This window comes from Polyodon spathula, chromosome 6, assembly GCF_017654505.1.
Source record: "Polyodon spathula isolate WHYD16114869_AA chromosome 6, ASM1765450v1, whole genome shotgun sequence".
Taxonomy (NCBI): Eukaryota; Metazoa; Chordata; class Actinopteri; order Acipenseriformes; family Polyodontidae; genus Polyodon; species Polyodon spathula.
Genome location: NC_054539.1, coordinates 44,114,400 through 44,128,544, shown reverse-complemented (window position 1 = coordinate 44,128,544; position 14,145 = coordinate 44,114,400). Strand labels below are relative to the sequence as shown.

Below are 14,145 nucleotides of genomic sequence, written 5' to 3'. Positions count from 1 at the left end.
CACATTATCAACTATGCAGTACATAAGGCCTATAACAATTAGCTGTAACATATCTGTTTGCAAAATGTGTGGCACCAAAATATATAACCCAGGAACACTGTTTCATACATTTTCAAGAAATGGCAAACATTGATTGTAAGTCATTGGTGATTGAAAGGGGAAGATACTGGCTGCAGAGGATTGTGATATCTATCAGTTTGTGACAACTTAACCCTCCTATTATGTTCAGAATTTAGGTACATCTGTTATGTTTTGGGCCATATTGACCTGATGCAATTTCCAACTCATTTAAAAAAGCCTTAAGTTAATTAAATGTTTTTATTTGCAAAGGTTTTACTCTTTTATGCTCTTTTAGTCCAGGAGCTGTGATAAAACTTCTTTGACTGCCAACCTGGGAGCACCTCATTTTGGAATGTCTTTACCAGTGAGATGCTGTTACAATACTGACTGAGAAAATTAGGCTGTGCCTTGTAGGTATATATTGTTTGTTTTGTTGTTCATAAATATCTCCGGACAGGTGCAGGCATATAGGAGAGTGCTGTACTAGAAATAATAAAACAAATACAAAAATAACAAAACAACAAATTAAAGAAGTTTGTTTTAATCCTGCACACCAATCTGCATAGATAAATGCCATAGGACACAGTGACCCGAAACATCTTATTTGTATACATGACCTGTTCTAAAAAAAAAAAAAAATATCTCAAAGGTTCTGTTTTCTGTGTAGAAGTTCATAACCCCAACTTAGGAAAAGTCATAAAATATTACAGAGAAAATGAAAAGAAAAATTGTATTTAAGTTAATTGGAAACTAGAATCGGGTCACATAGACCTGAAACCTAATAGGAGGGTTAATTAGAACCTTCTACTGTTTATACAGCAATACCGTGTATCCTATGGGACAGATTTATTAGGATCCCAGTGCATGTACAGCAATTCATTTTTCTCTGTGGGTCAGATGTATCAACTTTTGGTCGAGCTCAGCTTTACTTTTCTTCTGTCACATCTGTACACATAGGCACCTAATAATAAAACAGTTCAAGACAGTGTTGTGGGAGTACAGTATATGGATTATACAGCTACTCTGCCATCGATCTGGAACAGGCGAGAATCTGTCTTTAAGTCCTATCAACATTACAGTACAACGTATTACATTTCTATTGTTATGTAAAAAGAATATAAAAAAGTAAAAAGGCAAAGCATATAACAAAAGGTATGTTGAATGCCCTTAGTTCTGATTATCTTGATTTTACCTTTATTATATTATGGGGAATGTCGTTTTCACAGTGGTTGCTTTCAGTCGTGTTATATTGCCAAGCCTCCCAGCACTTCAGAGGACTTGCGCTACATTACAGAGAACCTGCATCATTAAAATGAAGATTGGATTGTTTAGAATAAATAAACAGACTTCAAAAGAACTAGAAAGCGGACCCAGGGGAAAAAACCAAAAGAAGCCTCAGTTTGGTGGCTCTCGCACAGCCTTTCAAATTGACATCTCAGCACTGATTGTTGGTTACATTTTCATTATTAAATTAGCAGCTCCGACTGTCCACATAAAAGAAAAAACAAACAGCATGGCAGAGAGATCTTATCTTCTCTTTAAACTGAGCTTTTCAATTTCAGATGAATGGAGGCTGCATTTGTGGTGCATTCTGGACCCGAATTCGATTCCTGGGAACGGTGCAAGCGACTGCACTGAGGGAATTGAGGTACAACAGCCATAAAATAAGTTAAATACCAGCAAGCAGGTTGATTCCACAAACAAGCAATTACACAGAACGTATTAGTGAACAGGGTCCCACATGTCAGGGGCATATTTCTTTTGTTTTTTTTCTTTCTTACTGAAACACAAAAAACTGAAATTGTTTTGTCCTGCCATCCTTTTAAATAAACTATAGTTTGAGTGAATAAAGGAGCTTTTACAAACTGGATGGCTGCCTTAGAGCCTGAAGCTATGGTACCTGATACCACAATCCTGCTTCTCAGTCTCCCTGCCTATCTCTGTGAACAGCAGGATACATATTCAAGCTGCAAACAATAGCGGGCATCAAGAGAAAGAGGGAGCCTGGGCTTTGAAAAAGCGCTGACTGACAGCTCCAGTGAGATCAAAGGGCTTCAGAATTTGTAATTAAAATGCTAATAGAGGTTGATACAAGAAAGCAGTGCAGGTGAGAGGGCAAAAGGGCTGGAGGATAACCTTTTTTGTCAGTGGAAATCTCAAACATTACTCTAGCTGTAACTTTCATGTGTTGCTAGATTACTGTTAGTCGTTTCAATTGCTAGAGAATTTAACCTGAAATAAATATAGTAAATTTAGATCATGTCCTTATAGAATAAAGAGCAGGGTAGTTTTTATAAATAAATAGAGCTGTTTGAAAGTGTGAGGGTCAAGCTCTGATTGGAAACACTCTGCTGTTGAAGTTGCCTTTCAGAGTTTACCACTGTAATTTTGCATAATAATTTAGCAGTTTTCCCATGTTTCTCCCATATATATATTGTACATTTATTGCAGTTAACCATAGTTTTTCATGTTTTTTCATATGCTTTGCATACCTCTCCATGCTTTACAATGCTTGTCTAGGCTATATCATAGTTTTGCTATGCTTCATTACATTTTGCTATACTTTTACTATGGGAAACTTTTATTAATTTAGAAATTTGGTTTTAGTGAAAAAGAGCAGAGACTGGTTGAAAAGAGTGGGAACTAATATTCTGGCCTCAAGTATCCAAGCTAAAGTTGTTTGAAGACAATTTGAAATGATCAGGGTACATATTATGACAGTCTATGAGATTTATCTTTAAGAGTTGGTAATGTGTCAAAAACAACTGGTTGGTATTACTTTCTTGAGCACCTTTTTTGTTTGGTTGTTGTTCTGCGGATATCTGGGCATCTCTGTAACCAAAAACGTTATGTCTTCCTAGTGTCTTTGGTGACCTAACCCAGTAATGCCTAATTAATTTGCCTTGGAAAAAAAATGGTTATACTTATCTATCTTGACATTAATTCTTGTACCATATGAAAAATAACAAAACTAGCTGGCCGCACATAATGTACACACACACACATACACAACTGCTGGCTTTTGTGGTTGATTTGCAAACACAATACAATGCTATAATACATGGGGAAGATATTGAAGCAAGTTGATTATTTTTCCAATCTGACTTTGTAAAGTAAGGTATTGCACAACATGAAACAAAGAAACCAATATTTTTATGCTTCATTTGACAGTATTTCAGTAAAGCATTCAAAACCTGGGAAACCTTGGTTGTGGAAGTAGTTCTTTGTTAACGTCTATGATGTTTTGTTTCACTCAATGTGGCCAATGTTCAATGTTCATAATTTGTGGGGTTGTGACAAAGACAGCTGTAGTGGGGATGTCAGACCAGAAGAAACACACAGTACTGCCAGAGGAAATGATAAATGGATGCACTGCTGCGTGGTTTATTATTATAAAATAAAACAGGACAAAAACAGGACACAGCACTGGCAGCCAAAACAAAGAGACAAACAAAAAACTGAACTACAGACAAACAAGGTGAGCTGAATTTATGATTTACTTTACGTTATTATTTTATTATTACCTCCATCTCCAATCCCATTCTCCACTCACCTAACACACAACATACAACACAAAATTTACACAGGGGCGGGCACTTTGCCACAGGGGTACATTATCATTTATTTGTTATTGTCTTTTTGTTGCAAATAATTGCTCAAATAATGCTGTAATGGTAGGTGAGGTCAAAGGTTAGATTTCAGAACTGTCTGGTAGACAAAACTGCATGTTTTCATGATTACCAAATCACAACAAAAATCTATTGTTGCACTTACCCAGATTTTGTTCTGTAAACTGTATCAGATTAATACCTGTGTTGAAACTTCCTGGAATTAAAACAAAATGGAAAACAGGTCAAGTGGGAATATCCTAATTTAAAACGATTTACATCATTATTAGTTTTAAATCAGGGGCAACGTCACTAAGATGATCATTTAAATGCAGTTAGAACAAGATTGTCAAAAATGTACCCAACACTTCTGGCTCTAGTTGTACTGTTTAAAATCAGGGTTATGTGTACTTCTATTATATGGAACTTTTACTGAAAAAAACCCCATGTACTTTCAATGTGACTCAGCTTAGGAAGATGGCACAGATGAAAAGGAGTAGAGACATTCACAACAATAGTGCAAATTGCACTTTGGATTGAAGACATTGATAAATGTGTCCCTTCAGAAAAAGGTCAAATTATCACTGGCAACTACAATTGATCATAAATTAAATTCAGACTGAGCACCAAAATATGCTTTTGAGAAACATTATACCAGTAGTCTTTCACATGTTTACATTTGTTTACTAAAAGTTAAAAGAACACAGCCATAACAACTAGTGTGGGCCAGATATTATATAATTAAAACAGGCTGAAGTACCTCTGGAATCTATTGTGGAACTATTATGTGCAATGAGTACCACATAGAAAAAGGTCTAGTATACTGTATCTCAGAGTGCTCTAGGATTTTTATCAGTACTGAAATTTGATCATCTCATTTATATGGTTCAAATTAGTTGCATTATTTCTCAGTATTGATTGTATGATTATATGTTATGTATATGTTCATGTATTAAAACTACAGCAATTAATAACTGATGTCAAATTGATCAAACATGAACTGAAACCAGACACAAACAAACAGGGATGGAAGTCCTTCAGTCATAGGCTTTTGAATTTTATAACAAATTAACTTTCACAGATTTATTTCCAACAAACTCTGTATTTACTGTAGGCACTGAAATAGGCAGCAGCATGTTTGCTACTTAGCACTAAGTGGCATGTCTTAGAAAAAAAAAAAACATTACAGTTGAATTTCTGGGGCAAACAGTAGAAGACACAATCCAACTGTATTTACTGTAGATACATAAGTAACATTAATCATCTCTATAAGTCAGTGCTGCTGAGCAAGAACAATAATTAAGAAAAAAAAACTAGATGCCGTTTCCCCTTAAATGCTGCTAATAATAGCTACTAATATTAATGACTAATAACAAGGAAAATATGCACCATCAAATTTGTTTATTATTTTTAAATTAAATTACTTAACCATTTTTTTAAATGCAGTAATGATGACATCAAATGTCACTTTAACTTTCACACTACGTACGGAACCACAAGCTAGAATCTGCTGTTGCTTTGCTAAGCTACTAGCTCACAGCTCCTTTAGAGCCTACGATAGTTTTGGAGATTTAACTTTTACCTACTCTTTCTTGGATACCGTGGAAGAGGTCCCACTTGAAAGTTGCTCCTTATGCTACTTGATTTATCTGCTTCAACCACAGAGCTTGGTGTCCTTGCAAAACCATCCCTTGTTCTATCCCCATCCTTGAGAAGTAGTTTTTCCCTTTCGAAGATGAGAAACCAGGTGTTTTCATTGAAATCTCTTCCTGTGGAGTCTTCTCTTGGTGGGTCAAGAGGAAGCTCACTTTCCTGGTACCTGCACAGAGCCTCGATATTATCTTGCCCTCCCATGAAACTTTCTTGATCCCCTGTAGCGTGGCTCCCACTGCTGTCTATGTACTCACTGCCTGAGGTGTGGGTGCCACATTCTTCCTCCGAGTTGATGTCAAAGAACTGGTCATCATCAATGACATCAGATGGAGTTGGAGGGATGAGATTGATCACTGGCGGGGTCAGGAGACCCCCAGCTCTATTACCAAACAGGTCCTCAGTTTCTTCATCGCTGCAGATGCTTGTCTTGCAACTCCTCTTCATGCAGGTCTGGAGGGGAAGGGAAGATAAAGGAGTGAGTTTTTTTCTCTGCTTGGCTCTCTGAGTGGTGGACACTGAGCTCACGGATCTTCCAATAGACCATCTCTCTGTAGAAGATATGTTCTCCACTCCCCTGCTCTCTGGGTTTTCTGATTCTGTAAATCCAGCTGTCCCGTCTTCTTGAATTTGCATCCGTACCTCATCGTCTTCTGGCGAGTTCAACGTGAAGCATCGCAGCTGGTTTTTCATTTGGTACTTTGAAGATTCTCCAGTTGTACTTGGGCAAATGCAACAGAAGATCCTCCGGATGAAATGCAAACAATCATCTTTGCAAGACTGCCTGACAGACGCTGGTGTGCTGGCAAGTTCAAAAACATCTGACTGCCTCCTTGCCATTGTAAATTATTTACTGTCTTAGAAAAAACATGACATTTATTATCAGAAGACAATAAAAAGGCTAAGCAGTATATTAAAAAAAAAAAAAACTAAACAAAACCTATAAATCCATCAATTCCTTAATGTATAAAACCACAACAGGGTTCTACAACATTATGTCAGCAAAGTGTTGCTTAGAGCTTTTGTAAGGGCGATTCTATGTGCATCTTATGTGCAGAGCTCATCAAAAGTACCTGTTGCTTAGCAGTGGGGAAAAAAGGCCAAATCATAAGCAATGAATCCAGGAATACTTGAAATCTTAAATAGATGCTGCTTTTAATTAGAACCTTTCATATGTAAAGCAGTTCTTGTTTTGTCGTGTATAGTGTTACCAATACACTGATCAAATCTAATACAACAAACAAAAGAGCAGCCACGGGCGGTGTAGGAAAAAAAAAAAGTGATTTATAATATAGGGTAATAATAATACATAATATCACACATGTCACAGAAAGCTCATGAATCTATAGAATCATATTTCATTTAAAAGATGAGACCAATTTGGAAGTATTTTACAAAAGACTTAATGCAACCCTGTGGCAAAGTGGTTTTCTGTGCACAGGTGTAGAGGTGATGCAGTGCTCAAGACAATGACAAACAACAAAATACTGGTGAAATGATTTATATATAATCCAAAGTCTGATGACAACAGTAAAGAATAATGAGAACTAGCAATGCACAATGATGTGTATTGCTCAGTTAAATCCAAATCTGGAAACAATAAACACGGTATTTAAACATACACAGTTGACACAAACACTGTCACAAGTCCAAGGTGAGTGCTGTAGTGCTTGTGGTGAAAATACAATTTATCATGAACAAGTGCAGTGTTGTCCGGGTTTTGTGCTGGCTTGTATCGACAGCTCCTGATTGTGTTAGCCATCTAATAATAACAAACAAGTAGATTTTTAGACAAGACAAAACAAACAAAACACTCATGATAACAAGTACGTTGTTCCTTCCAGTTCAGCGTTAACCATTCAAAGGTCACCTCACTATGTCCCCTTATTTACCGTCAATCACATCCCCTTGTTAACGATTGCAACCGCTCCTTCAATCCACGGCTGCCGTATCGTTTCCCTTCGGGGTCAATGACTTGGTGTATCGTAGCTCCGCTCCCTTTCTAGATGGCCGACTTCCACCTAACCCTGGGAATGATTTGTCTGGCCATCCTGTAGATTTATCACCAAGAATCATTGTGTCTCTGTCACAGACTCCATTTAGTACAGATGAGTAATGAGCAAAAACTGGAGGCTATGCTATTTAGACAACAATGTAAGATTATAAAATGTGTTTTTTTGTGTGATAATCTGTCTACAGTATGTACCTGTACCTCTTTACTTAAAATACTTACTGTATAGCTTACAAAATAATTCCATTAGATCTTATCTGACATGTAGTACCATCACTTTGTAGAGCTCACATGTTCCTATATGAAAGAGCCACACATCTCTTACATGTGTTTGATTTTTAATGGTATTTATTTCCTAACATTTACATACTTGCCAAAATTTGAAAACTGTTCAGTGGGACACTCGTTATCATACACCCGCCCCCAACATAAATACATATTTTACTTACAGTCACTGTTAAATGACCACTTTCTTTTTTTTGTTGCTTTTTATACTTGCAATTTTCATTTGCTGGACCAGACTTTATTTAATATTAGCGCTGGGAGAAATATCCAAATATTCAAATTAATATTTTTTGACATGTATTGGAATACAAAATTCAATTCAATGTTTGTATTGCTAGAAATTACAAAAATATCTTGTACTTACTTACCGCCTCACAAGAAGCTGCGCGACAGTTTCAAACATGGCAAATGAAAATGACGCTGCGGTGCCGTTTATTTAAATAACAAAACAAAAATGAATATTTCAACAAAACAACTAAATAAATGTTTAAATAAAATAATCACAAACACAATATGAAAATAAATATTCCAGGTCAGGCTGTGCAAATCACCTTCACTGTTCCTAGGTTTATGTTAGTTTAGTTTTCTCTCTTGTCTCCACCACTCTTGTTCTCCACTTCCGAACACCCACCCAGAGCAGGGAGAACTCCAGGCTTATATATCATGGCTGAGGGGTTTAACTAGCTAGTAATTATTCTATTACCCCTCAGCCACAAACTGCGCACGTTTATTATTGTGGATGGGACTTCCCATCCATGCTGCAACACAAATACAAAAACAAAACATACGGCTAGGCCGTCAATACATTTACAAATAAATAAATCATAAAACACAAATACAAAATAACACAAATGAGACACAGGGGTAGAGGGGGAGACCCCATTCTAAAAATAAATAAACAAGTACATGTACAGGGCTACTCATCCTGTTACATCTCTTCATTGCATCACAAGGACTCTTGATTGAATCAGACAACACATATGTGCAGGTTATTAGGTACTCTGATTCGGAGTGTACCATCAAAACCGGTATGTAGAGAACTGGACACTGATTGTTTTGTTCCTAGTGTCAAGATACAGATCACTTCATTGGTGCCCAGCCACCGAAAATAGAGTGGCCGGGTGCCATATGAGCATTTTCATAACAAATTGGTAAATATTCATAAGGTAATTCTTAAGTCAAGGTTCTGTCTATAGAAAAAAAATACCGTTCCGGCTTGACTACACCATTGCCTCAAGCAGCCACTAAAGAGAAAAAAATACACTGTGGCAGGAGAGCAAACGTCTAGCTGTGAAGAATTTCAAAGTATAAATATCAGGATTTTCTGCCCCTGCATCGGGACACGGAACATTTGCTAGGAAAGCAGGACTGATCCGGCCATATAGCGACTGTTGGCAAGCATGCATTTGTAAACAATAAAACTGGGAAATATCTTGTTCTCTTCTCAATGCTGTACTTCACAATAACATGATATATTCTATATACAGTACTTGCCATTTATTTTCTTTAAAAGAATCAAACTCTGTGAAGCTAGAAGTATTGGCTTGTATTTCTATGCTTTTTCTTGACTGCCGTTTTTTCAGTGTCGACTTAATCCCTTCATGGGCCTTTATGAAGCTGACATGAAGTATCTGCAAGGAGTGTTCAATAAATATTGTAGCATTCAGCCTTAAGCGGGTTCATAGTAGGATGAAATGAAACAATGGAGACAGTGTGCAGTCAAAAGAAGTTACAACTGATTTTTTTTATTAATGCTTTCAAATGCTCTTTCAGCGTTCTTTCTCAATAAATGGTGTTAAGCGCTTCATTACACTGCTCACACACATAACAACCAGCTGGTTTTTTATAACCATGTCTCCACCCATGCCTCACACCATTAGTCCATTCAAAATACAACATGTCATTGGCTCCGATGGTCGGTTCTTCCTCCTCATTTGATGACTTTACACTCCGCTCTCACACACAGACGCGATTGGGCTAATCAAGACGGAAAGAAGCCGTTACTCAAAAAGTACCATCTGAAAGCACGTCTGGAGTTTGCCAGAAAGCATGAGAGTGACCCAGCTGCGATGTGGGAAAAGGTTTTGTGGTCAGATGAGACCAAGATAGAGCTTTTTGGCCAAAACTCAAAGCGCTATGTGTGGCGCAAATCTAACAATGCCCATGCCTCAAGACACACCATCCCTACAGTGAAGTATGGTGATGGCAGCATCATGCTGTGGGGATGCTTCTCATCAGCAGGGACTGGGCATCGTCTTACAATTGAAGGAAGAATGGATGGAGCAAAATACAGGAAAATACTTCAAGAGAATCTGCTTCAGTCCACTAAAAAACTGAAGCTTTGGAGGAAATTCACCTTTCAGCAGAACAATGATCCCAAGCACAAGGCCAAAACAACATTGGACTGGCTCAAGAACAAAAAGGTGAATGTCCTACAGTGGCCCAGTCAAAGTCCTGATCTCAATCCCATTGAGAATCTGTGGCACTATTTGAAAATTGTGGTCCACAAGCGTCATCCAACCAACCTGAATAATCTGGAGCAAATCTGTCAAGAAGAATGAGGCCAAAATCACTTCGACACTGTGTGCAAAGCTGGTACATACTTACCCCAAAAAACTTAAAGCTGTTATTGCAGCGAAAGGTGGCTCTACCAAATATTAATGTGTGGGGGTTGAATACTTATGCAAGCAAGATATTTCACTTTTTTATTTTTCTTAAAAATATTTCCCAACATAAAACCAATGTCAACTTACAATAATTGATTCTGAGTTTCAGTGTTTAAAAATAAAATAACAAACAGAACGAAATTTCAATGTACCATTTGTAATTCAGTAATATGAGAGAATTGGTCAGGGGTTTGAATACTTTTGTAAGGCACTATATATATATATATATATATATATATATATATATATATATATATATATATATATATATATATATATATATATATATATAGTGCCTTACAAAAGTATTCAAACCCCTGACCAATTCAGGGGTTTGAATACTTTTGGCATAACATTTAAACATTGCTCTATTTCCTCTACAACAAGTATAAACAAGATAAACTGGCAATCGAAGAGGAAGGACACCTTGCAAAAACTGGATTTGCAACATGCTGTGTTCATCCTTTTCACATGTTAATTTAGTTAATGGATAACAGCTGCATACAAAAAAAAAAAGTCCCTCCAGTGTGTGCAATATATAGCTATGGCCAAAAGATTGCATTCACCTAAAATCTGGTGATTGACATATAAAATGTATTTACTTTCATGTAATCAAAGAAACTACAAAACTATACTTACAAAAACTGCATGCACGCGGCTGGGCCCCCCACACAGGAAGAGAGTTGAACAGAATCATGCTTTCAGTTAATTGTGTTCTTCTATGACTGCTATGCATTTCCTTCTTGATTACAACATACCTGCTCTGAGTCTCTCATGCAAGCAGCTTACTGCTAATGTACAATACCAAATGCCCCACGCCTTCTACCTCCTGGGAGAGACCCACCCCTAGTCCTTCTATGTCAGAGGCATCAGCCTGCAGGATAAAATGTATGAATCAGATTCAATTTCCATATTTATTTTTTTCAGTTTTAGAAAACCTGTCCTTTCTCAAATATGCACAGTATGCCTCTTTACCTTTTAAAAACTTTCCTTTTTCATTTGGGGGTTGGAATTTTAGAAAAAAAGGGAGGTAAAGGTATATGTCCAATGTGGGAGGCTGAAGGAAATTCAGATGAGAATGTCTTCAGCCTGCAAGAATGTTTTAAGTTCATAGTGTTTGTTTCTCTTGCTACAAAAAAACCCCAAAAAGTAAAGGACAGAAAAGTTATTCCCCCCTTTTTTTTTGTTAAACTACATTGTTTTGTTCTATTGAATATAATGCTACTGGAGCATAGAAGGGATCTACGAACAGGTTATATATACTACCGGTCAAAAGTTTTAGATCACCTCCATTTTTCCAGTTTTTATTGAAATTTACGCAGTTTAATGTCTCAATGTACTCTGAAATTAAAGCATAGAAAAAATAAACAATTGGAGATAAAAAAGAAATCATGGAATCGTTTTGTTTAACAAAATTTAATCAAAATTTTTGACTCATCAAAGTAGCCACCTTTTGCAGATATAACAGCCGAACACACTCGTGGCATTCTTTCTACAATGGAAATCAAGTATTGTTCGGAAAGTTCTTCCCAACACTGTTGCAGAAGTTCCCACAAATGTGATGCACTTGTAGGTTGCTTTGCTTTCACCCTTCTGTCCAGTTCATCCGAAACCAGCTCGATGGGGTTTAAGTCTGGAGATTGTGCTGGCCATTCCATGATTTGAATCCTACCGTCTTGTTCTTTTCTTCTAAGGTAGTTCTGACATAGCGTGGAGGTATGTTTTGGGTCATTATCTTGCTGTAGGATGAACCCCTGACCAAATAGGCGTATACCAGAGGGTATTGCATGGTGCTGCAAAATGCTGTGGTAGCCATTTTGGTTCAGGGTGCCACTCACTCTGTGCAAGCCGCCGACCATCACACTTCCTCCTCCATGTTTGACAGTTGGTGCCACACATCGAGGAACCATCCTTTCGCCTACTTGACAGCATACAAAAACCCTGCGTGATGAAGAGAAGATTTTAAATTTTGATTCAACGGTCCATAAGACCTTCTTCCAGTCTTCAGTAGTCCACTGGCAGTGCTTCATGGCCCAGGCAAACCTCTTTTTCTTATTTTGCCATCTTAGCAATGGCTTTCTTACTGCCACTCGACCTGTCAAACCTGCAGCTCGAAATCTTCTCTTCACAGAAACTGAGACTTGCTTACTTCGACCAGTGTTAAGCTGTGCTTGAAGCTGTTGTCCTGTGAGCCGCCTATAATGCAAGCTGTTGACTCTCAGAAACTTGTATTCTGATTCTCTTGTGGCTGTGGGTCTGCCAGACCTCTTCCTGTCAGAGTTTCCTCCAGTTTCCAAGTGCCTTTTGATGGTGTAGGAAACTGTATTCACTGACACCTTGGCTTTCTTTGCAATTTCTCTAAAGGAAAGACCTACACTTTTAAGGGTTATAATGGTCTGTCTGTCTTCCTTTGTTAATTGCCTTTTTCTTGCCATTATGATAGCAATATACTACTTCCTGCAGTACAATACTGTCCAAATAATGCTTAAGAAGGTGTAGTAACACAGTCTGTTCCAACACTGCTTTTATACAGACAGAGGGTTTGTAAGTAATCAACAAAAGTTGGGACACCTGTAGGAATTGTTAGCATCAACTTTCAAGGCTTAATTTACTTCCATTGCTGCAGAACAGCTGTAAGTTGTTAACCCATTACTTGTTCCCTGAAAAAGGCCTTTTTGTATAACTCTGAAATGTACATTATTTTTCAGTTGTTGGTAACCTAAACTTTTTTTTTAACCTCTGGCAGTTTACCGCTTACCTTTGTACCATTTCAAGTTATTCACTGGACTTAAATTTCAATAAAAACTGGAAAAATGGGGGTGTTCTAAAACTTTGGACTGGTAGTGTGTGTGTGTGTGTGTGTGTGTATGTGGGTAGATATGTATAGGGATATATAGATATAATATATATATATATAATATATAATATAGATATATATAGTATATATATTATAATATATAGTTTACAAACAAGCCTCAGCCCAGCTATGATCGATCAAAGAAAAAGTCAAAGAAAAAAGCTCTCATAAAGTGTTCAGAGAAGTTATTTAATTCATTCGAAGACGCTTTCTCATTATTACTGATTGGTACAGAAAAAAAAAAAATGCTTAAATTGAAAATAAAGTAAAAGTTAGGAAATACCATCTTGCAATTAACAGTTTTTTACCAGGTTTCTACGATGTTGTGTACAGTGCACTCACATATTTCAAACATTGCATGTGATTCGTATATCCAGTTATGTTTATACTGTGCTTGTTTGTATCTGAATATCTCATAGGGAGCTCAAAGCAACCCACGAACAAACATGAGTGAGTCTCAACGGGACAACGGATCACCCTACCGTGTATGAACTATCCTTAAGAGTGCAGAAAATATAAACCATGTTCACAGCGCTGTATTGGTGCATAACTGTAAAACTATATAAGAACAGGCTATGCAATAACCCCAGACAGAAAGACACCATGACGTTTCTCACATTTTTATATGGCAGCTCCACAATTGGGACAATATATATTTTTTCCTCCATAATGAATTATAAAGTGCATCACCAATCACATTGAACGTAAAAGCTTTTTTTTTTAAAAAAAGAATGCAATTCTCAAGTCTGCAAAACATAAAAGTGCCTAGTTTGGTTTGAAACTGGAAAATGGATGGTTGCCATGCACAGGCATGATGGAACATACTGTAAAGTGACTGCATCTGTATTTGTCACCTTAAAAAAAAAAAACTCCATGACTAAACATGTATTTAAGAAAAAGAAAACCGCACTCAGTTCTTTTCAGTGCTGTGAAAGAGCGAGCTGCAAATGTCTGCTCTGCGCTCTGCTCTAGCAACTACCCCGCTCTCTTTCCCCGCTCCATATACAA

General features: G+C 37.2%; 1 protein-coding gene across 3 annotated transcripts in view; it reads right to left on the bottom strand.

The window, feature by feature from the left end:
- Nucleotides 1-11,059, bottom strand: part of LOC121317223 — a 28,820-nt gene extending 17,761 nt beyond the window's left edge. For all 3 annotated transcript variants that reach the window (XM_041252922.1, XM_041252923.1, XM_041252921.1), the window contains exon 1: nt 10,920-11,059. In XM_041252922.1, the coding sequence (XP_041108856.1) occupies nt 10,920-11,016 (97 nt within the window). In that variant the 5' untranslated portion in view covers nt 11,017-11,059. The remainder of the gene's footprint in view (nt 1-10,919) is intronic.
- Between the last annotated feature and the right edge of the window lie 3,086 nt (nt 11,060-14,145).